This window comes from Natator depressus, chromosome 5, assembly GCF_965152275.1.
Source record: "Natator depressus isolate rNatDep1 chromosome 5, rNatDep2.hap1, whole genome shotgun sequence".
Classification (NCBI taxonomy): domain Eukaryota; kingdom Metazoa; phylum Chordata; order Testudines; family Cheloniidae; genus Natator; species Natator depressus.
Genome location: NC_134238.1, coordinates 74,528,216 through 74,552,243, shown reverse-complemented (window position 1 = coordinate 74,552,243; position 24,028 = coordinate 74,528,216). Strand labels below are relative to the sequence as shown.

Sequence of the window (24,028 nt, the reverse complement as noted above, 5' to 3'; positions counted from 1 at the left end):
TGTGGCCCAGCCCCCGCCCCAGATCCCCCCACCCCCCGCTTCTCGCCTCCTGATGTCCCCCTGCCAGACTCCTGCCCCATCCAACCCCCCCGTTCCCTGACAGCCCCCCCCAGAACCCCCGCCCCATCCACACACCCCCAACTGCCCCCTGCCAACCCATCCAACTCCTCCTCTCCTTTCTGACTGCCCCCTCCCCCCAGGTCCCCTGCCACATCCAACCCCCGCTTCTCCCTGTCCCCTGACTGCCTCCGGAACCCTGCCCGACTGCCCCCCACCGCCCCATCCAACCCCCCCTCCTTCCGGACTGCCCCCCTGGGATCCCTACCCCCATTCAACCCCCCTGTTCCCCGTCCTCTGACCACTCTGACCCCTGTCCATGCCCCCTCCCAACTCCCCTGCCCTCTTTCCAACCCCGTCGCTTCCTGCCCCCTTACTGCGCTGCCTGAAGCACCGGTGGCTGGAGCCTGGCTGGAGCCAGCCACGCTACCGCGCAGCACAGAGCACCGGCTCAGGCTGGGCTCTGCAGCTGCGCTGCCCCAGAAGCTCGCTGCCCCAAGCATTGTGCCGGCGGCATGGCTAGGTGAGGCTGTGGGGGAGGAGAGACAACCGGGGAGGGGCTGGGGACGAGACAACCGGGCCAGGAGCTCAGGGGCCGGGCAGGAGGGTCCCGCAGGCCGGATGTGACCCGCAGGCCGTAGTCTGCCCACCTCTGATCTAGGTACAGCAAAGCAAATGCCTATACACACATACCAGGAGCTAGATTGGTGAGAGTTATTCACTTGAGTAGCCTCCAACCCTTTTCTACAAAATAAACATTTCTCAGTACTTTTTATTTGTATTCTTTTTAATTTACCCCTTCCACCTTTCTCCTCCTCTATTGTATATCTTGACTTTAACTTTTCCTCTGTCTTTCTGTCCATTTTCCCCTCAATCTATAAAAGGTTACTCATTTCTAAATGTACACAGTATTTTTTCTCCAAAGTTTCCCTCATTTAAAAAATGTTGCACCTCACTTCCAGACTGAATTTGTCTAACTCCAACTTCCAGCCCTTGGATCTTGTTATGCTTTTGTTTGCCAAGTTAAAAGTAAGCTATCAGAAATCATAGAATCATAGAATCATAGAATATCAGGGTTGGAAGGGACCCCAGAAGGTTATCTAGTCCAACCCCCTGCTCGAAGCAGGACCAATTCCCAGTTAAATCATCCCAGCCAGGGCTTTGTCAAGCCTGACCTTAAAAACCTCTAAGGAAGGAGATTCTACCACCTCCCTAGGTAACGCATTCCAGTGTTTCACCACCCTCTTAGTGAAAAAGTTTTTCCTAATATCCAATCTAAACCTCCCCCATTGCAACTTGAGACCATTACTCCTCGTTCTGTCATCTGCTACCATTGAGAACAGTCTAGAGCCATCCTCTTTGGAACCCCCTTTCAGGTAGTTGAAAGCAGCTATCAAATCCCCCCTCATTCTTCTCTTCTGCAGACTAAACAATCCCAGCTCCCTCAGCCTCTCCTCATAAGTCATGTGCTCTAGACCCCTAATAATTTTTGTTGCCCTTCGCTGGACTCTCTCCAATTTATCCACATCCTTCTTGTAGTGTGGGGCCCAAAACTGGACACAGTACTCCAGATGAGGCCTCACCAGTGTCGAATAGAGGGGAACGATCACATCCCTCGATCTGCTCGCTATGCCCCTACTTATACATCCCAAAATGCCATTGGCCTTCTTGGCAACAAGGGCACACTGTTGACTCATATCCAGCTTCTCGTCCACTGTCACCCCTAGGTCCTTTTCCGCAGAACTGCTGCCTAGCCATTCGGTCCCTAGTCTGTAGCGGTGCATTGGATTCTTCCATCCTAAGTGCAGGACCCTGCACTTATCCTTATTGAACCTCATCAGATTTCTTTTGGCCCAATCCTCCAATTTGTCTAGGTCCTTCTGTATCCTATCCCTCCCCTCCAGCGTATCTACCACTCCTCCCAGTTTAGTATCATCTGCAAATTTGCTGAGAGTGCAATCCACACCATCCTCCAGATCATTTATGAAGATATTGAACAAAACCGGCCCCAGGACCGACCCCTGGGGCACTCCACTTGACACCGGCTGCCAACTAGACATGGAGCCATTGATCACTACCCGTTGAGCCCGACAATCTAGCCAGCTTTCTACCCACCTTACAGTGCATTCATCCAGCCCATACTTCTTTAACTTGCTGACAAGAATACTGTGGGAGACCGTGTCAAAAGCTTTGCTAAAGTCAAGAAACAATACATCCACTGCTTTCCCTTCATCCACAGAACCAGTAATCTCATCATAAAAGGCGATTAGATTAGTCAGGCATGACCTTCCCTTGGTGAATCCATGCTGACTGTTCCTGATCACTTTCCTCTCATGTAAGTGCTTCAGGATTGATTCTTTGAGGACCTGCTCCATGATTTTTCCAGGGACTGAGGTGAGGCTGACTGGCCTACACCAGAAAAACAGGTCCCCATATTGTAGATACTGCCATTAATAGTGCAACTGAGTTTGAGCTCAGCTACCAGGTGCTCATATCTGTGGATCTTACACAACCATCCAGTTCACTTTCTAGTGTGTTCTTAGTAGCTTCTTTTGTATAAGACGTGGTGATTCACAACCGAATAGCTAAGATTGCTTCCAAGCACTTCAAAACTGGAACACCCATACAGGACATTTTCTCAAATAGATCAATGAACCTAGAAGTTTAAATAACTCTTACCTGTGTATTACTGTATTAGTTTACTCATCTCATATCACTTGTGAGACTGCTACAAAATTCTAGTATTTTGTACATTCTTTCAAAAGTAAAACAGAAGTATGCTTCTCCACAAGTTGATCCATCTAAGTGTCTTTTTCCCCTACCTTAATGGGGTCTTTAGCTGAAGGTTTATCAAGGGTTGATGTCAGATCTACATATGCTCCTGCAATGGCAACTTCTCCAGTTTCTTTGACCTGTTAAAAGAAAATTCATATTCTGAGTGGATCATGCCAAGTAAAGAAAGAAGAGTTATAATGACCAAAACAGCTACATTTTAAAGCGACCAAGCAATCTTCCTCATGTCTTGCATCACAGATTAGAAAACAAAACTTAAAAAGCTCCAGCAAAGAGAAAAACAAAGGAAAATCATGTTTGAAGTAAATTAGAAAGTATTGCTTTTACAAACAGTCCTAAAAAAGAACAATTATATTTGTTTTGATGCATAAAGAAAGCCCAAATATTATTATTATGATGTTTTTCTATTAAAACTACCACCACAGATTTTCTGGATAAGGCCATAATAGTAGGACACAAATAAAATAGCTCTTATATAGCGCTTTTCTTCAGTAGATCTCAGAGTGCTTTAAAAAGGATAGTATTATCTCTGTTTTACAAACTGAGGCACAGAGGTGATGTGATTTCCCTAGGTTCACTGAACAGGCCAGTGGCAGAGCTGGGAATGGAACCTAGATAGTTCTTTTGAGTGCCGGTCCAGTGCTCTATCCACTAGAGAGCACTACATCTTCAACTGTCAGTTCAAATTATTTCAAGTATGTAGCCTCAATGCTAGGACATGCTACCTACAAATAGACTATTTGTTCAAATGAGCACTAAGAGCATGCTACTACAGTATCTAACAAGCATGGCTAAAGCGATTTAATTCTATTTCTCTTCTAAGGAATTTTTAAGCTTTACTTTTTTGGATATGGAAAGATATTTCTCCTTGGCCTAAAAAGACACCATCAACTTAAAAATCATGCTTCTATTTGAAAATGTACTTCGGTTGTTCAAACGACTGCTAAGGTTACTTGTTTACATAAATAATCAGTTCACAGCAAGCTGGGACATGAATCTACCCTGCACTAGCCTACTATGGACTAGCTGTCTCTATGGACACCACTGATGCACATTACCACTTCCCTGATGCACTTTGATTTAGTCCTGTTTCAAAGAAGACTCAATCAAAGCGCATTAACAAATTGTTAATACACATCAGCAGGGTCCACAAGGGCAGGCTAGATTCACACCCCAGCTTACCGTGAACCAAATGTTTGTGTAAACAAGCCCTGAAATAGTTCAAAGAGAAAAGATCTTGCTCTATTTTTCCATTTATTTACTTTATGCATATATGCTTTTGACAGCATTTTGTGTGTAGTCAGTTTCACTGTCCCCCTCCTTTAGTGGGTCTTTAAGGCAGCAACAGGGAAGAATTAAAATATTTTGAGAGATAGGAAAATAGATTCGTTGTTGTGAAGTGATAAAAAAATGACAGAACTCCTTTTTTCTAAGGATTGGATTTCAACTTGACATTGCCTCTTTAAAGAGAAGCTACAGATTCATTTAAATAGTATTTGTGCAAATATGTTGTGCACAAGCCTGTTGTTGTTGAATAACTGCAGAATCTGACTACAAGACTCCATTCTTCCCCCTTCTTTTGTTGTTTCCTTCAAGGCATTCTATGGGAAAGCATAAGCTCTTTGGGACAGGGACTATGTGTAATTTATACTATCAGGTACCTAAGCTACCTCTTGCTACAAAATAAAATAGATAGGGGAAACTAAGCAGAGATCACAAATGTTTAGACAGAGGCCTCATGTATTCCAATTGGCCTAGTAATCACAAATCCTGACCTGGAACCTTTTCACACAGCTGACTTAATAAATCCAATATTAAGTAAATGACCATTAAGGTTAAGATTTTGTCACAGTTATTTTTAGTAAAAATCACAGACAGCGCACAGAAATTCACAGGAGCTCATGACCTATCTGTGACTTTACTAAAAATAACTGGGGCGGGGGGGGCAGGACTGGGTGGGAGGTGGAGGAATGACAGCTGGAGTCACCCCACCACTGTGGGGGTGGGGGGACCCAGCCCCAGCTCCAGTTGCCGTAGCCACGAGCAGGGCTGGGGAGAGTGAGTGTTGGGGTACACAGCACTAGCTCCGGAGCTGGCCGCAACTGCTGGGCAGGGGCACACAGTCCCAGCTCCAATCCCAGCCACAGCCAAGGGTGCAGAGCCCCAGCTATAGTCACAGGGGGGTGTTCACAGCTACGGCTGAAACTGCGGGACAGGGGTGCATGGTCCCAGCTGTGGTCCTGGGAAGTTGTGGGGCAGAGATGCACGGCCCTGGCTATGGCTCCAGCCAAGGGTGCACTGACGCAGCCATGGTAGAAGCCGTGGGGAGAGGGGGGCCCACACAGTCCTGGCTCCAGCCCCAGGTGTGGGGCAGGGGAGCATAGCCCCAGCTCCAGCCATACCAGGGGAAGGGGGTGGGGGGGACAGAGGGGCACGGTCCCAGGTGAAGCAGAAGACGACACGGAGGTATGGTAAAGTTACAGAATCAGTGACTTCTGTGACCTCCGTGACTAAACTGTATCCTTACTGATGGTTCGTAAAACCTATAACAGGATGGCCTATACACAATGTTTTAGAATACATTACTATTTGCATTGGTGCTTTGCTGAAGTTTAGGACTAATGTATAAGTATTCTTTGTTGAAACTTTTGAAAATAATTAAAGGTGAGGTAATGCAAGTCTGGGATGCCAACTGCTGCTTGTTCCTGAAAGCCTATGAACTTTAATCCAGCAATTTACATGTGTGTGAACAAAATGTATGCATGGTTCCTTTTCTCTTCCCCAGGAGTTTTGTATCTCTTTGAGATAAGCCCATCTGCTGGTCAGAACATAAGATCCTTGAAAAAGTTGGTAGGGTCTTTTTCCCTAATATGTGCACAGTGGTGAGCACACTCTAGTCATCATGAACATTATAGTATTTTATTAAGGCATCCAAAGACTCCCAGCCTAAGCACCAAAAAACCTACGTGCACTATACTTAACAGCTTAGCCTTTTTAAAATAATATATTAAATTACAGAGAAATTACAAGAAACCCTCAACAGACATGCACAATAAACACATATTTGATTTGATAAAGTAGCTTAATATTACAGCACTGCTTCCCCTTGCAAGATGTTCAAGGGGTAGAGAAAGAAAAGCAAATCTACACTGCCTGATAAGATGAGATGGAGAGGAGGGAGAAGGGAACTGACTCAGACACAACAGGTTTGGGAAAAGAGATAAAAAGCTTGAAGATGTAAGTGACAAGAATACCCAAGAAATAGGCAGTTTCATTTATTGTGTTGATTAAATCAGCCAAGGAAAAACTACAAACCAAAAATTATTCAAATCATGTCTAGGGGCTTGTCTATGCACATAGAGGTACCAGTTTAACTTACGGCATAATTTTAAACTGATTTAGTTAAACCAGTACACAAGATTCTGGGGATACTCTTATTTTGGTTTAAACCAGGTTTATTAAGGCTTAGTTTAAATTAGTTTAAGTTAAATTGGTGCAGCTTTTCTGTATAGAAAAGACCTTCGGTACAGGTTTAAGCTAAACCATAACAAGATAGCGTCTACCTACAGGTTTGCACCGGTTCAGCTAAACAGGTACAAATTTGTGTGTTGACAAGGCCTAAGATAGAGACATTGAAGATAACCACTTGCAGTTTTCACATTTTTCCATCATTAAATATATATATAAACCTCAAAAGCTATATTTACAAAAACAGTACAATGCACTTAATTTGGAATCTTAATGCTATAAAAATCCTTAAATTAAGGGAGTTCTTATAGACAATGTTATTTCTAGCAACTGCGTATGCAATACCAATGACAGTAGAAAACTTATTAGATGGAGAAATGAGGTGAAGTGATAAAGACTTCTTTTCTTCAGAGCTATGATTGAAGAACCATTTTGTTCCCCCCACAGGAAAAAAAAAAAATACTTTTAACATCCTTTGCTAAAGCCCATAGCCTGAGTCTCGCTGTTCTGACCTTGGTTTGAATGTGAATTCTGTTTCCCTCCTTCCACATCTCTGTTTGAAGAGTTTGTCCTGGAAAGACTGGTTTTACAAAACGGACCTGCAAAAAGAAAGGGTTCAGATTGCCTTATTTATTTCTAAATAAAAACATTCAGCAGTAGTACTGATTTGCATGTAACCAAATATGCAATCTAGAGCATAAAATCAATTGAAATAGAAAAAACTGTTCAGAAAACATGTAATTGTCAAAGCAGATTATCTAACAATTAGGGCTGTCAAACGATTAAAAAAATTAATCGCGATTAATCGCGCTGTTAAACAATAACAGAATACCATTGATATAAATATTTTTGGATATTTTACACATTTTCAAATATATCGATTTCAATTACAACACAGAACACAAAGTGTACAGTGCTCACTTTATATATATTTTGTATTATAAATACTTGCACTATAAAAATAAAAGATAGTATTTTTCAATTCGCTTAAGTACTGTAGTGCAATCTCTTTATTGTGAAAGTTAAACTTACAAATGTAGAACTATGTACAAAAAATAACTGCATTAAAAAATAAAACCATGTAAAACTTTAGAGCATACAAGTCCACTCAGTCCTACTTCTTGTTCAGCCAATCGCTCAAACAAATTTGTTTACATTTACAGCAGATAATGCTGCCCACTTCTTGTTTACAATGTCACCTGAAAGTGAGAACAGGCATTCACATGGCACTGTTGCAGCCGGCATTGCAAGTGCCAGATGCACTAAAGATTCATATGTCCCTTCATTCCTCAACCATCATTCCAGAGGACATGCATCATGCTGACGATGGGTTCTGCTTGATAATGATCCAAAGCAGTGCAGACCAACACATGTTCATTTTCATCGTCTGAGTCAGATGCCACCAGCAGAAGGTTGATTTTTTTTTTGGTGGTTCTAGTTCTGTAGTTTCCACATCGGAGTGTTGCTTTTTTAAGACTTCTGAAAGCATGCTTTACACCCCGTCTCTCTCAGATTTTGGAAGGCACTTCAGATTCTGAAACCTTGGGTTGAGTGCTGTAGCTATCTTTACAAACCTCAAATTGGTACCTTCTTTGAGTTTTGTCAAATCTGCAGTGAAAGTGTTCTTAAAACAAACGACATGCTGGGTCATCATCCAAGACTACAATAATATGAAATATATGGCAGAAAACGGGTAAAACACAGAGCAGGAGACATACAGTTCTCCCCCAAGGAGTTCAGTCACAAGTTTAATTAACGCATTATTTTTTTAACAAGCGTCATCAGCATGGAAGCATGTACTCTGGAATGGTGGCCAAAGCATGAAGGGACATACGAATGCTTAGCATATCCGGCATGTAAATACCTTGCAACGCTGGCTACAGAAGTGCCATGTTCTCTTCTTTCTGTTCTCACTTTCAGGTGACATTGTAAATAAGAAGTGGGCAGCATTATCTCCCATAAATGTAAACAAACTAGTTTCTCTTAGCGATTGGCTGAACAAGACGTAGGACTGAGTGGACTTGTAGGCTCTAAAGTTTTACATTGTTTTGTTTTTTGAGTGCAGTTATGTAACAAAACAAATCTACATTTGTAAGTTGCACTTTCACAATAAAGAGATTGCACTACGGTACTTGTATGAGGTGAACTGAAAAATAGTATTTCTTTTGTTTGTCATTTTTACAGTGCAAATATTTGTAATAAAAATAATATAAAGTGAGCACTTGTATTCTGTGTTGTAACTGAAATCAAAATATTTGAAAAGGTAGAAAAACATCCAAAATATTTAATAAATTTCAATTGGTATTCTATTGTTTAACAGTGCGATTAAACTGCGATTAATTTGTTTAATCACAATTAATTTTTTGAGTTAATTGCGTGAGTTAACTGCTATTAATCGACAGCCTTACTAGCAATATTTATAGAAACATACTAGCTACAGCCATGAAATTACATAGAGTATTAAGTAAAAGCAAAGTGAGTACTCTGTCTTTGTGGCAGACTGATTTAATATAAGTTTGCACGGACAAATCTAAAGTCCGTTTCCACCTTAGGAAATGTAATGAACAGGAACTACTCCTTAATAGCTGAATAATCAAGGAAGAGAAATTAACTGCCAAGAACAGACCTTAATTGCCTTGAATCTGGTCACATCATTATTTGCAAAGTGCTTCAAAACATGCCTGGCAGCAAAACCAAATGAACACAGTCCATGCAGTATGGGTTTCTGAAATCCTGTTTAAAAAAAAAAAAAAAGAACAATTTTTTGTTTTAATGTACACGTTTTGCTCTCCTTTTTTAAGGGCCTATATTTTTATATGCATCTTTATACTCAAATTATAGAAATGTAGGGCTGGAAGGGGCTTCAAAGTGTCATCAAGTCCAGTCCTCTATGCTGAGGCAGGATCAAGTAAACCTAGACCAGCCTTGTCCAACCTGTTTTTAACAACCTCCAATGATGGGGATTCCACAACCTCACTTGGAAGCCTTTTCTAGAGCTTAACTACCCTTATAGCTAGAAAGGTTTTCCTAATATCTAACCTAAATCTCCCTGGCTGCATATTAAAACCATTAATTCTTGTCATACTTCAGTGGACATGATCACAGACCTCTTTATCACAGCCCTTAACACACTGGAAGACTGGTTATCGGTCTTCTTTTCTCAAGACTAAACATACCCAGTTTTTAAAACCCTTCCTCATAAGTCAGGTTTTCTAAACCTGTCACCATTTTTGTTGCTCTCCTCTGGACTCTCTCCAATTTGTTCACATCTTTCCTAAAGTGTGGCATCCAGAACTGGACAGAGTGCTCCAGCTGAGGCCTCAACAGTGCCATGAAGAGCACGACAATTACTTCCCTGGTCTTACATTCAATGCTCCCGTTAATGCACCCCAGAATGGTATTAGCCTTTTTCGCAACTGCATCACATTGTTGACTCGTATTCAATTTGTAATCCACTATAACCCCCAGATGCTTTTCAGCAGTACTACTACCTAGCCACTTATTCCCCATTTTGCAGTAGTGCATTTGATTGGTCCTTCCTAATGGAAATACTTTGCATTTGTCTTTACTCAATTTCAACATGTTAATTTCAGATTCTTCAATTTGTCAAGGCTGTTTTGAATTCTAATCCTGTCCTCCAAAGTGCTTGCGACGCCTCCCAGCTTCGGGTCATCCATAGGTTTTATAAGCAAAACTGTGCACTCCATTATCCAAGTCATTAATGAAAATATTGAATAGTACCAGACCCAGGACTGAGCCCTGTGGAACACCAATTGATATACCCTCTGAGTTCAACGTGAACCATTGATAACTACTCTTTGAGTAAGATCTCTCGAGCAGTTGTGCACCCACTTTATAGTAATTTAATCTAGACAGTATTTCCCTAGTTTGCTTATGAGAATGTCCTGTAGGACTGTGTCAAAAGCCTTATTAAAAATCAAGACTTATCACATCTACTGCTTCCCCACTCTCCACTAGGCAAGTAACTCTGTCAAAGTAATAAATTAGGTTGGTTTGCCATGATTTGTTCTTGACAAATCCATGCTGGCTTTTCCTTATAACCATGTTATCCCCTTGGTGCTTACCAATTTATAGTTTAATAATTTGTTCCAGTATTTTTCCAGGTATTGAAGTTAGGCTGACTGCTCTATAATTTCCTGGGTCCTCTTAGTTCCCCTTTTCATAGATATGTATTACATTTGCCCTTCTCCAGTCCTCTGGGACCTCACTCATCCTCCATGAGTTCTTGAATTGCTAACAATTCCAAGATTGCATCAGCTAATTCCCTATGTACCCCAGGATGAATTTCATGGGGCCCTGGCAACTTGAATACAACTCTAACTCAACAGGTTAAATTAAATTTATATATAGTTCCCTATTTTGGCTTTCACACCTTCCACTTGTTGTTAATATTTATTATTTATTAATATTAGTTCACATTAAATAGAGAGTTGGAGAGCATCCCACTGAAATAGCCTTTGTTATAATTTATTATTTATATTACAGTAACACAAGTTCCAATCAGAACTGCGGCCTATTATGGTAGATGCTATGGAAGACACAGAAGTAGACACGATTCCTGTCCTGAAGAGCTACAATCTATGGAAGCGAGGAGACATTCAAATATAGACTATTTTTCGTAACGAATATATAGCTTCTATGATTATATACATATATTTAAATATGAATGGAGATTATAGGTGGGGCTAGTTATGCTTCCTATTGAGGTTGCCTAGCACTTCCCATTATAAGAGGCTGTTTTCAGGTGCTTACAGCTTTACCAACTTTAACAGTTTGGGCTGAAATTCTCTATGCTGAATGTCTGCCTCAAAATGAATTTTTTAGGAAAATTTCTGCCAAAACAGTTCAGCCATTTTGAGAACAAGGCTAGGGAAAAATACGGTCTTTTATCTACATTAAAAAAACACTGACAACCTTTTTTGGAACAGAAACTAGCGGCCATACGCGCTAGGGTTGTCAACTTTCTAATCACATAAAACCGAACACCCTAGCCTCACCCGAGGCCACGCCTCCCCACTCACTACATTCCCCCTCCCTCAGTGGCTTGCTCTAGCCCACCCTCACTCACTTTCACTGGGCTGAGGCAGGGGTTTGGGATGCGGAAAGGGGTATGGGCTCTGGGATGGGGGATGAGGGGTTTGAGGTGTAGGAGGGGGCTCCAGGCTGGGAGGGGTGGGGCTGAGGGATTCATCAAGTGGGAGAGGGCTGCAGGTTGAGACAGGGAGTTGGGGTGTGGGAAGGGGTGAGGGCTCTGGACTGGGGGTGCAGTCTCTGCGGTGGGGCCGGGGATGAGGGGTTTGGGGTGCAGGCAGGGGCTCCAGGCTGGAGCCGAGGGATTCAGAGTGCAGGAGGGGACTGCAGGAGGGGATGAGGGCTTGGGGTGGGGCTGTAAGGGGAGATTTTAGCAAACCAGTAAAGTGCCTAAAACCACTATTGTTTATTGCTAATAGTAGTCAAGTTAGCAGGCCGTACTGAACCACTCTGGCTTATTGCTAAAAGTAGCTAAGTCAGCAGGTTGTAAATTGGTCATGCAGCGGCCTCAGCATAACCAAGGCAGGAGGGGAGGGGGTTTTGGGCGCCACAGACAGGGCAGCTTGACTCCGCGTCCTTTCTGCTAAGAATGTTGAAATTGCTGATCTATGTATTTTAGAAAAACAGGAAGGCTGTCTATATGTGCCCCCCCAGGAATGTTTGTCAGGGCTCCAGGGCATGGACAGACTGAAAAAAACATAACTGGTAAATCGATGACATAAGAAAATCTCTTGCTTGATCTTTAAAAACTCCTTGCTTAGCAAGTTTTCTTTAAGGGATATGTAATTATGTTACTCATGTATAAATAAGGGGGAAAAGTTTCAGGTAACTGGACTTCTCAGAAGGGGCTCTTCAGGGACGCTCCCTCTGGATGCATATTGCGGTCCCCACTGGCAGATGGAAACTTGGCCAGTGGAAGCCTGTCATGATGCCACTCGAAGGCCACATTGAGCTTCGGTAATTATTGAGGGTTGGAGGTGTTTTACTAACCTGTTGTGGACGTGTGTAAGTGCTTGAGACTAAAGTAAAGTTTAGCTTTAAGTGAAAGCACTCTTGTGTTGTCCTGTTTGTGCCAGCTGTCTATTGGTTGGACGGCCGTGTCTCCCTTGATTTATTTCCTGATGCCACCTCGCACAAAGTAAAAGTTACCAAGAGCTTTGGGCTGAAAAAACCCCAGGAAACAGGGCCGGGAATGTGGGGTTCAGGGTTTGGGAGAGGGCTCTGGGCTGGGGCACAGGGTTGGGTGCGGGGTGTGTGAGAAGGCTCTGGGCTGGGGGGGTTGGGGGTGCAGAAGGGGCTCCAGGTTTGGGGGGGCTGAGGGCTAGGGCTCGAGCTTGGTGCACGGGATTACCTCACGCAGCTCCCAGGCAGCAGCGCAGCAGGGGGGCAACTAAGCCTGCCTGTCCTGACACCGCATTGCACATGTGCCAGAAGCGGGCAGCAGGTCCAGTGCTAGTAGGTGGGGCTGGGGGCAGGAGACTCTGTGCACACTGCTCTTGCCCGCAGGCACCGCTCCCCGCAGCTCCCATTGGCCTAGGAGCCAGACCTACATGGTCAGAAGAAGCAGCCTATCCTATCCCAGAAAACACCATCCTGGCCACTATGGATGTAAAAGCCCTCTAAACCAACATTCCACACAAAGATGGACGACAAGCTACCAGGAACAGTATCCCCGATACTGTCACAGCAAACCTGGTGGCTGACCTTTGTGATTTTGTCCTCACCCACAATTATTTCACATTTGGGGACAATATATACCTTCAAATCAGCGACACTTCTATGGGTACCTGCATGGCCCCACAGTATGCCAACACTTTTATGGCTGACTTAGAACAACTTTAACAACGCTTCCTAAGCTCTCGTCCCCTAACGCCCCTACTCTACTTGCGCTACATTGACGACATCGTCATCTGGAACCATGGAAAAGAAGCCCTTGAGGAATTCCGCCATGATTTCAACAATTTCCATCCCACCATCAACCTCAGCCTAGACCAATCCACACAAGCAGTCCATTTCCTGGACACTTCTGTGCTAATAAGCGATGGTCACATAAACACCACCCTATACCGGAAACCTACTGACCGCTATACTTACCTACATGCCTCCAGCTTCCATCCAGGACATACCACATGATCCATTGTCTACAGGTGAAAGACAATGTAGACAAAGCCAAGCTCTACGATACAACCGCATTTGCTCCAATCCCTCAGACAGAGATAAACACCTACAAGACCTCTATCTAGCATTCTTAAAACTACAATGCCTACCTGCTGAAGTCAAAAAACAGATTGACAGAGCCAGAAGAGTACCCAGAAGTCACCTACTGCAGGACAGGCCCGACAAAGAAAATAACAGACCACCACTAGCTGCCACCTTCAGCCCCCAACTAAAACCTCTCCAGCGCATCATCAAAGATTTACAACCTATCCTGAAAAATGATCCCTCACTCTCACAGATCTTGAGAGACAGACCAGTCCTCGCTTACAGACAGCCCCCCAACCTGAAGCAAATACTCTCCAGCAACCACACACCAAAAACACTAACCCAGGAACCTATCCTTGCAACAAAGCCTGATGCCAACTCTGTCCACATATTTATTCAAGTGACACCATCATAGGACCTAATCACATTAGCCACATCATCAGGGCCTTGTTCACCTGCACATCTACCAATGTGATATATGCCACCATGTGTCAGCAGTGCCCCTCTACCATGTACATTGGCCAAACTGGACAGTCTCTACGCAAAAGAATAAATGGACACAAATCTAACATCAGGAATCATAACATTCAAAAACCGGAAGGAGAACACTTCAACCTCTCTGGTCACTCAGTAACAGACTTAAAGGTGGCAATTATGCAACAAAAAAGCTTCAGAAACAGAGTCCAATGAGAAACTGCTGAGCTTGAATTAATATGCAAACTAGATACCATTAACTTTGGTTTGAATAGAGATGGGGAGTGGCTGGATCATTACACATATTGAATCTATTTCACACCTTCTTGTCAACTGTCTAAATGGGATTATCACTACAAAAGTTTTTTTTCTGCTGCTGCTAATAGCTCATCTTAATTAATTAGCCTCTTACAGTTGGTATGGCTACTTCTACCTTTTCATGTTCTCTGTATGTGTGTGTGTCTGTATATACACACACAGAGAGAGAACATGAAAAGGTGGAAGTAAATATATCTTCTTACTATATGTTCCTATACTATATTTTATATATATATATATATATATATATATATATATATATATATATATATATAAAATCTTCTTACTATATGTTCCATTCTATGCATCTGATGAAGAGAGCCGTAGCCCACGAAAGCTTATGCTCAAATAAATTTGTTAGTCTCTAAGGTGCCACAAGTACTCCTGTTCTTTTTGCAGATACAGACTAACATGGCTGCTACTCTGAAACCTACCCTATTAGACAATGATTTTGACCTTTAGGCTTGATTATCACAACTCATACTTGCAAGGTCACTGGGAGTGGGAGCCAGTGTGGCAAACAGAGGGAGGAATGAAGTTCCATGTCCTGAAAACATTCCAGCTGGTACAAAATGCAGAAGCCTGTTTGCTTAGTGATATAGGTTAGTGTGAACCTTGATGTTTCTCTCTCTAAACTGACTCCCCACTCAAGTGTCCAATTTGAGGTCTTGGTCCTGCAATACATAATCATAACCTCCCATGCCAGCAATGTTGTACTGGAACAGTGAATCAGTCATTCAATATGAGGCAGTTCATGGGTGCAGGATACAGAACTTTCACAAGAGCTGAACTTAAACTGTGAAACTCATTTATGCAAGACAGAAACCACTTTCATTTCTTCAGTTTTGCTTCCCTTCATTGCTTTCTTCACAAACACACCAATACTAACAAGCACTCAGTAACCAACAAACCAATCAAGCTATTTCTCCTACAGACTAGAATAAAAGTGAGGAAGCACGAGAGATCAGTATTATTTCGATTTTTGAATACTTGGGAGTTGCTCAGATGGTACCGTTATGGGGACCACACACGTGCATAAATATTATATAAAAATACCCCTTCTGTGACAATATTTGTGAGTTTCAAATTCATTATCCTCAAATGCCTAAGCACATAAGCTTAACATTTGCTTTCTGTATGCATTTGTGAAAGAAAAACTTGATCATTTAAAGTGCTCATGGAAAGCTAAAACAAAAAGGATGTGCGCTTGTCCAAAGCAAATTCACTGTAAAATTTAAGAGAACACTTGTTGAAAATCTGTTCAGGCATTTGTTCCATACATTTCTATTTAATTTACACACATGGGTAAGGAACTGACCAAATCCTTGTCTCAAATGCAATGTGGCCGTTCTTTAGGTTCTGTCAAATGAACAGATATTCTCAGCTACCATGTTAATTTGGCTTTTCAAAAGACTACTTGCACTATGTGCAACTCTGAGTTTGTGGCAGCAAAGGGGTATCTGTGATTTCTCTTCTTTTGTAAGGATGTTTTCTTAATATTGGGCCCTCAACATGTTAACATAGGCAGTTACTCACAGAGAAAACAGTCTCTCCCCAAGGCCACTCTGAGTGGAACTGTAGGATTCTATTTAAATATCCAACCTGCATTATCATCAGCTGCTGAGCAACACAAACCCCACAATTAAGTGGATCAATACAATCTCCTCATGGACTGTAGTGAAATTTAATAAACAAATAATAAACCAATAAAGGTAAACTACCAACAATCAGTGCAGTGCTGTACAAAACACAATAAAAAAAGTCCCTGCCCCCTGAGACGCTTATTGTCTAAAAGTGAGACACAGCTATAGCAAGATGAACAGGGAGACTCAGAGGTAACTTAAATGTCTCCTTTTTTCGTCATTGAGGTGGAGAGAATACTAACATGCACTAGTGTTTTTGAAAGCAGGGAGTCTTTAGGAGGGATCTGAATTGAGGAGAATGAGGAGAGGCTGGGAATCTGGTGTATTAACACTGGGAGGGGATTACAGGACACTCGTGCTAATATGTCTCAATATCCATGCCAATATTATTTTATAGAGAGACAGAAAGGGAGGGGGCCTTGTACACACTACCACTTGGGTTGGTATAATTTATGTTGCTCAGGGGTGTGAATAAGCCACCCCCTGACTCAAACTCTTATCTCTTTGAGCAAAGGCACTGCTGTACTACCAGTAAGGTGTTTGTAAAAACTCATAGTTCTTAGGTAATTAGATTACATTCCACCCCAGGCAATATCATCAACAAATAACTCCTGGTGTTACTTAGTTTGGCATGCCAAATTCTCAAGCTGACCAGCTCTATGGGATAATGGCAGTTCTCTGAACGGTTTCGTAGAAGTGACTTCAAAAGGGTATCACCTCAACTTTTTGAACTAAGATGGTAAACTGCAGATTATAGACTTTAAATTAAGAGGAAACTAGGGAGAGTGGCAGAATGGGATGCAAGGGAATTCCAGCTGAAAGATGGAAGACCAGCTTTCCTTCAGGGGAAAAAAAAAGATTGTACATAAACTGTAGCCAAAAGCAGCAATGCTTAAAAAAAAGTGAAGTGCTACACATTAAATGTTCCCTTTGTTAGTCAAAATAATGTTAAGCTTTAAGAGGAGACATTAAAAAGGTTGTGGGGTATGTTTGTTTTTTTTACAAAATCCCTCAAATGTGTTGACTAAACGACAAACTTAAAAATATTATTTTCACCTAATACTAAATCATTCCCAACCCTAGCACTAGTTAAAAAAAAAAAAAAAAAAAAAAAGTAGTGTTCCTCGAAGCTCACCTCCAAGAGCAGCAAAACCAGGATCAATGTGTAAAGGATTCCAATCCCCACTGAGCCTATACAAGGCAGCCTGTGGAAACAGAAAACCAAAACTGGAAAATTAGTCCGGGTTGGTAAAAAATCTAGCACAAGCCACATGCAACCTGTGATTGTGGGAGGAATTCATCACAATCTGCATAGCTGGTGTTCTGATACAAGGAAAAAATATAAATTACATGTTTCATGCTATTTACAATACCTGCCACTGTACAGAAAAAACTGCCAAAGATGCAGGGAAGAGTGCCAAGAACTGCATCTGGACTTGGTACGTCACTGAATAGTATCAGCTAAGAAAGTAAATAACTCTTCCTTGAGATTAAATATATGGGGAAGCATTCTGCCTCGAGATAGCCATTTCACCTCTGTATGCATGAGCAAGGAATGGTGCTCTGTATCCACTTCCTCACAAAGTGCAGCAAAACACCTGGAGTTTGTTGCTCTGGATTTAATAAAATTAACGAGTGTTACTGCTGTGTTCAGAACACTGTGAAGACCTGGTTCAGTATCTTTTACAGCAAGCGGCTCTCACTGTAAAAGCAAACAGTGTGTCCAAATAGCGTAAACAACACCGGAATGCTTTCCAGTCATTGCTGCAGCTCCATCAGTGCAGACCCTGATGCAATTAGTCCAGCTAATCTGCTAATTTGCAAAACAAAAAGTCTTCCTTTATTTCCTTATTCCACACATACCGAACATAGGCAAGTAAATGGGACATTTATGAAATGTCTGTGGATTCAGCTAATTGAATAGCAAATTTATTGACACTCAGCTGATCAATACACTGTGAAACTATGTCTTCTGACACAGAAGTGATCCATCATTTGACAGTCATTTGGTATTATTGTCAATACCTTGGCCTTCTTCTACCCAAACACTTCGTTATTTCAATAACACATGGCATTATCAAAGTCCCAGCGATCGTATGTAATTTTTTTGTTTGAGCAATTTTATGAGCCACTATGTAGGATGACTTTAAAAGCTTTTATTCTACAGTAGTTGTGAATTTCATTACTCCTTTAGAATCAAGCAGTTCCTTGGCCTTTCGCTCAAAAAATGAACGATGCTTATCCTTATGCATGTCATGCTTTGTAATTACGTGTCTCTATAATTGGGAGGGTTTCAAACATTCACTGGTCAGTACTTGTGCACAAATTACACACTGTGGTTGAGGTGTATCTCCACTTCCAGAACAAATAAAACTGAAATTCAAATAGTTGTCTTCATCTTTCCTAAATTTTGCAAGGTTAATAACGGCTTTATGTTTCTTACTCTCATCACCTCCTTGGTCTTCTTCACCCCTTATGGTGGTTGAACTTGTTTAAGGAAATTTGGTATCATCGCTCCGTGGGTTTTGTTGTTTTCATAGAATATCAGGGTTGGAAGGGACCTCAGGAGGTCATCTAGTCCAACCCCCTGCTCAATCCCCAACGAAATCAAGGACCAATCCCCAACTAAATCAAGCTGATGGTCGAATTCAATTTGAAGCTGATAGTCTAATTCAAAATGTAACCATATCTGATATATACTGTTTATGATTACAACAGTTTTCCCTGTGCTGTGTAACTTGCCCTATTCCCGCTGAAACTGCTCCTTTACATCCTGTGATAAATGAAGGGGGGAGGGGTAGCTCCCTTTTATGGACACCCAGCCAGCCAGTTAGCTATAAAATCCCTCTTAATAGCTGTTCTCTACTTGCTTTACCTGTAAGGGGTTAAAAGTCTCACTGCTATGCATAGGTAAAAGGAAGTGAGTGGGCACCTGACCAAAAAAGCCAATGGGAAGGCTAGAACTTTTTAAAATTGGGGAAAAAACTTCCCCTTTGTCTGTCTGTGGTTGTTCTCCCGGGGAGAAGGGGACAGGGCAGCAGTTATGTTGTAAGAAGCTTGGGCCAGGTATGAAAACCCATCAGTATCATACCTAGAAACTACTCATTTGAAACCCCAGATATGTAAGTGGATCAGGAAATGTCTAGGAAGACGCAATGAGATTTATCTCTTATTTCTTTATGGCTTGTGGATTCCTGTGTGCTAACCCTAGGTGCTTTTTGTTTTCCTTGTAATCTTTAAGCTGGACCTCAAGAAAGCTATTCTTGATGCTTAATTCTTGTACGTTTTTTTTTTAAATCTAGCAAATGCCCAAGTTCTCAGGTGTATTTTCTTTCTCCTTTTTTTTTTAATTAAAAAAAATTACCTTTTTTTATTAACAGAATTGGATTTGTGTGTCTTAAGAGGTTTGTGCACATGTTGTTTAATTAGCTGGTGGCAAAAACTGATTTCTTCCCCCCCACCTCTTTCTTAGCTCTTCCCCAGAGCAGGGGTGAAAAGGTACCCCACAGGAAGGAATTCCCAAATTTGCTGTCCTGGGATCTCAAAGGGGTTCTGCACTCGGGTGGTGGCAGCATGTACCATCCAAGGTCAGAGAGAAGCTGTAACCTTGGGAGTTTAATACAAGCCTGGAGTGGCCAGTATTAATTTTTAGAATCCTTGTGGGCCCCCACCTTCTGCACTCAAAGTGCCAGAGTGGGGAATCAGCCTTGACACACCCAGCAAATGGAGCTACATAAACTGCCAGGGTGGCATCACACTCAGAAACCAAGGAGTGAGCCTTCACATGCAAGGTCTCCAGTGGCAGAGCCAGCGCTGGGCCAGAAGGCATTTAGGCTGTCCTACAGGCTGAGTGGCCCCCACCCCAGGTGCTGACCCAGAAGCCTGAGCCCCACCTCTTGGGGATGAAGCTGGAGTATGGGCTTGGGCTACAGCCCTGCTGGGGAGCAGGGCTTCAGACCACGTGGGGCACCTGAGCTGAGGGCTTCAGTCCCTGGCTCCTACATGGCGGCTCTCTGCTTTAGCCTTGTAGGGGAACCAGGGCTTGGGGCTCCACGATTCAGCCCTGCAGCTCCCAGCTTTAGCTCCATGGGGGCAACCGGATTCATGGGTCCAGGCTTCAGCCCCACAGCAGCCCCTCCGCGCTCCCATCCGAGACCCACACCCGGAGTCCAGCCAGCTGCCATGCTCCCGGCAGGAAGCCAGGACCCCGTGGGGCAGTAGGGCCCCCAGTGGGGATGGGGAGCCCAGGTGGCAGCCCAAGCTGGGAGTCTGGGTGGCAGCCCGGCTTGGAGTGAAGACCCGGCAGCAATGATAGCCAACAGCCGATGTAAGGAACGCAGTGTCTACACAGACACCATGTGGCCCTAACTACATCAACATAAGCCTTATGCCTCTTGTCAAAGTGAATTTATTATGTCGGCATAGCAGGGGAGTTACATCGATGGAAGGAGCATTTCTGTGTGTTCACCTCCACTGTTTTGTCTACAACAGCTGACTTTTGTCAACAAAACTGTGTAGTGTAGACAAGGCCTAATAGTCAAAGGTACAAACACACAACTGTCAAGTTTTAACTACTACACTAAGCTCTACAAATGAGAAGGCAGGACTAACTTGCTGCGGGGACAGGAGAGGAGAATTTGGACCACACTGTCCATAAGAGGCTGGTATATCTGGTTCTGTGAGATGAGCAAAGTCAAGCTGTGTTGATGGCACCCCCTACTGCCAGGAAGTAGAGAAGAGCAATGTGAGAAGCAGATTAGCTGAAACAGTGGGTGTCTTTATTAGGAGTAATCTGTAGCCTGGATGCCATTGTGATCAAAGGCAGATGGCAGTCATTTTGAAAGAGAGCAGCATGTGGCCTCAGTCACATTAACAACAGTAGAAGATTACAGCCGTTTTGAAAAAGAGCAGTGCTTCATGGAATTCTCTGAATTTGAAATTATTCTCCATTACAAAAGAGGCTGAAGAATAATAGCAAAAAAATACCCTTAATCCTAAAATGTTCACATGTGGCCTGTGTAAAAGAATTCAGTGAGTTATAACTAAATGGGAAGTTTCAGTATCTTTGCTATTCTGCTACTTTTCTGCTAAATTTCTTAAAGGACCTATTTTTAATTACTTTTAAATCAAACTAATTAACAGATTTACTTGTAAATTATTGGAAAAATCATTATATACTCAAAAAATAATTTGGGGGAGCCTATATTTTATTTTTCATACATAACAAGAACATTAAATGCCTGCTTTAAATGCAAAACTTGACTCAAATTTAGCTATGTAGCTGCAACCAGTACCTCCATATGAAGTGGTGCTTGAGTTGAGGAGAAAAGTGGGAGAGAATTTTTATAATCCACACTTTAAAAAAAAAAAAAAAAAGCAACTAAAGTCAAAACATGACATGTTTACTTCTTATAAAAACTACCAAGTAATGTTTAGAAATAACTAGGTTCAGAACATTAAATGCAATCAATACATTTGATCAAAAATCAAAAGCATTAAAGTGTTTTACCTTTTCTTCAACATTCATCTTAATAGAAATGTTCTCAGTAACAAAAAGCATAAGACGTAACTGGATAAAACACAGCTGAGGTTTAATGCAGCCAAGTTAGACCTGTCAACAATTTCTTTTCACTGAAAGCAGTCTTTTGTATTACTTCATTATATGAATAGTATTCCAAAACAAAAGCAGATTTTAAAAAAACCCATTATCTTCGCTTTCTACGTCCCGACAATGACGACAGCATTTCCTGAAGTCTCCAGTGATAACATAAAAAAAGTGATCCATCCTTGGAGTTTGACAAGAGTCAGTTGATTTGGGGTATTAGATTGAAGTCAGTCATAACATGGTTAGATTGTTCTCCAATTAATAATAAACTGTCAAGTCTCATTTCCTAACAATGTAGGAGTTCTGCCAGATCACAAAAGGAAAGGCGATATTCGACCTGTTCATGCCAATTTTTCAACCTTGCCTGCAGATTACAATAAAGGTCACCGGTAAAGCTAACAGAAAAGGAAACCAACTATACATTTATACATTCTCCCTTCTGTTTGGAAAGAAGAGTTTTATCTGAGAGGGTGTAACTTTTTCTTTGCCTAAAAAATACACATGCCCAAAATCACAGTTTTGTTAATGAATAGCAGCAGTCAAACATCCTCATGCAGGAAAAAAGCTGATCACTAGAACAAGACTCTGGATCTATGTATTTCCAGATGTTGTGTTCTGCCACAAGGGTACTACAGAGCTCTCTCTTACCCATGCCATCAAAATGTTTCTAGTTCAGCTAATAGCACCGATATAGGCTCTGATCTAGAGAAGTCCTTAAGTACGTGCTTAAGTGCCTAGATGAATAGGGATGGGCTTAAGCATATGCTTAAATTTAAGCATATCCATTTAAGTACTTTGCTGAACCAGGGCCTTAAGCATTCAAAGTTATGTTAATCACCTATTTTTGCAAGGTAGGTAATGGGAGGGAGGAATGGGTTGATGACAGAAACCAGTACAAATATAAGGTTTTTTTAATGTACTTTGCAGATAATAAATCTTTCTATTCATCTTAGAGGAGGAGATATATGTGAAACAACTATTTTATAAATCAGTATAAGCAGCTTATAACTGGTTTCCAAGAGCCTGAATATTTTTGTGAAAATCCAGTGAACAAAATTATTCAGTTCTTTGAGGAGATACTCACTATAGGAAATCTCAATCTATACTTAGCCAGATAACATTTACTTTTCAACACTGGTCCCCATGCATGGAATGTTATTCCAAGTCTGCTCCACCAAGACACTAAAGTCTTCATTGAAATTTCTCCTTGACTTATTTTTTTCATGCCCTTAACAATTATTGTTTAAAAAAATGTTTGTACCACCTAGACATGAATAAGACAAAATGAATTAACTACATGATTTATTACAGTACCCTGGCCCTACCTCACCCCACTCCATCCCTTTTTTCCCATTTATCCCACGATACGTCTGTTAGATCTAAAATTAGATTGTAAACCCTTTGGGACCAGGACCAAGTCTGTGAGCTGAGTGGTTTTAGATAACTTTTTGTCACTTAAAAACACGAACGCCACCAGCACCACAAGAACATACAAAAATTCTTCTCTACTAGAACATCAGTTAAACAGAAAAGTTAACCCAGGTTTGTGAACCTTTACTAAAAGTGGAATAAATATTTGTACATACTTTGATAATACATACTGAATACATGAAGGGGAGGATTGGTGGAGATGAAAAAGGTCTGTATGTAAATAAAATGGCCAGTAGCACAATATATTCTTCCCCCATTCACCATCTTATAATACAGAAAAAATCCTAGTGTACTCCAAATTCACAATCATCTTTATGCCTCCGAACTCAGAAAATTATATTTCTAGCTGCCCAAAAAGGATAAATCCAGGAAATGTAAAAATCTCACATCTTGAAAGTGGTATAATCAAATTTAATAAATTTTCTAACTAATTTGCTATTAGGTGCTCGCTTACTTCACAATTTCAGAGAATTAACAGTGCAACATTCTCTGACTACTAAAGCCTCCAGACAAATTAAGAAAACATCACATCCTTGCAGTGGCCTCACTCCTCTCTGCTCTGCCTGTACTGTCTTTTGTTTTTAAGCAAATCTTCTTGGCATGCTCTCAGAATTTGTGAGCCAACAGTAGCATTTCATTCTCTCCGTCATGAAACAAATTATTCATGCTACAACCAACAAGAGTCACCTGCGGCTTCCAGGAGGCTTTCTTGTGCTGTCCTCTGAAGTTAGTGTAAATGTACATGTTTTCAGGGAATGCTGCACAGCACCCTTCACAGAGTAAGGCAGAGAATCAACATTCGTCTTTTAACCATTTCCCCCTCTCCAAGCACTCTGCTCTTTTCAGAATCTTCTCTTTTATATGGCTGTATCTTCACATCCTCCCAAATGGCGCTACTAACTGTTACATACCAGCCTCTGAAAAATTCCTTCCACTTTTGTACACCTTATTGATTTGTTTTATTTAAAATAAAGAAAGGGCTATC

General features: G+C 41.8%; 1 protein-coding gene across 3 annotated transcripts in view; it reads right to left on the bottom strand.

Annotated features, from left to right (window-relative positions):
• HSD17B4 (hydroxysteroid 17-beta dehydrogenase 4) overlaps nt 1–24,028 on the bottom strand; it is a 125,329-nt gene that overhangs the window by 27,503 nt on the left and 73,798 nt on the right. For all 3 annotated transcript variants that reach the window (XM_074953014.1, XM_074953016.1, XM_074953015.1), the window contains 4 exons: nt 17,143–17,212; nt 8,945–9,051; nt 6,831–6,917; nt 2,880–2,969 (listed from right to left, as the gene is read on the bottom strand). In XM_074953014.1, coding sequence (XP_074809115.1) covers nt 2,880–2,969; nt 6,831–6,917; nt 8,945–9,051; nt 17,143–17,212 — 354 coding nt within the window. The remainder of the gene's footprint in view (nt 1–2,879; nt 2,970–6,830; nt 6,918–8,944; nt 9,052–17,142; nt 17,213–24,028) is intronic.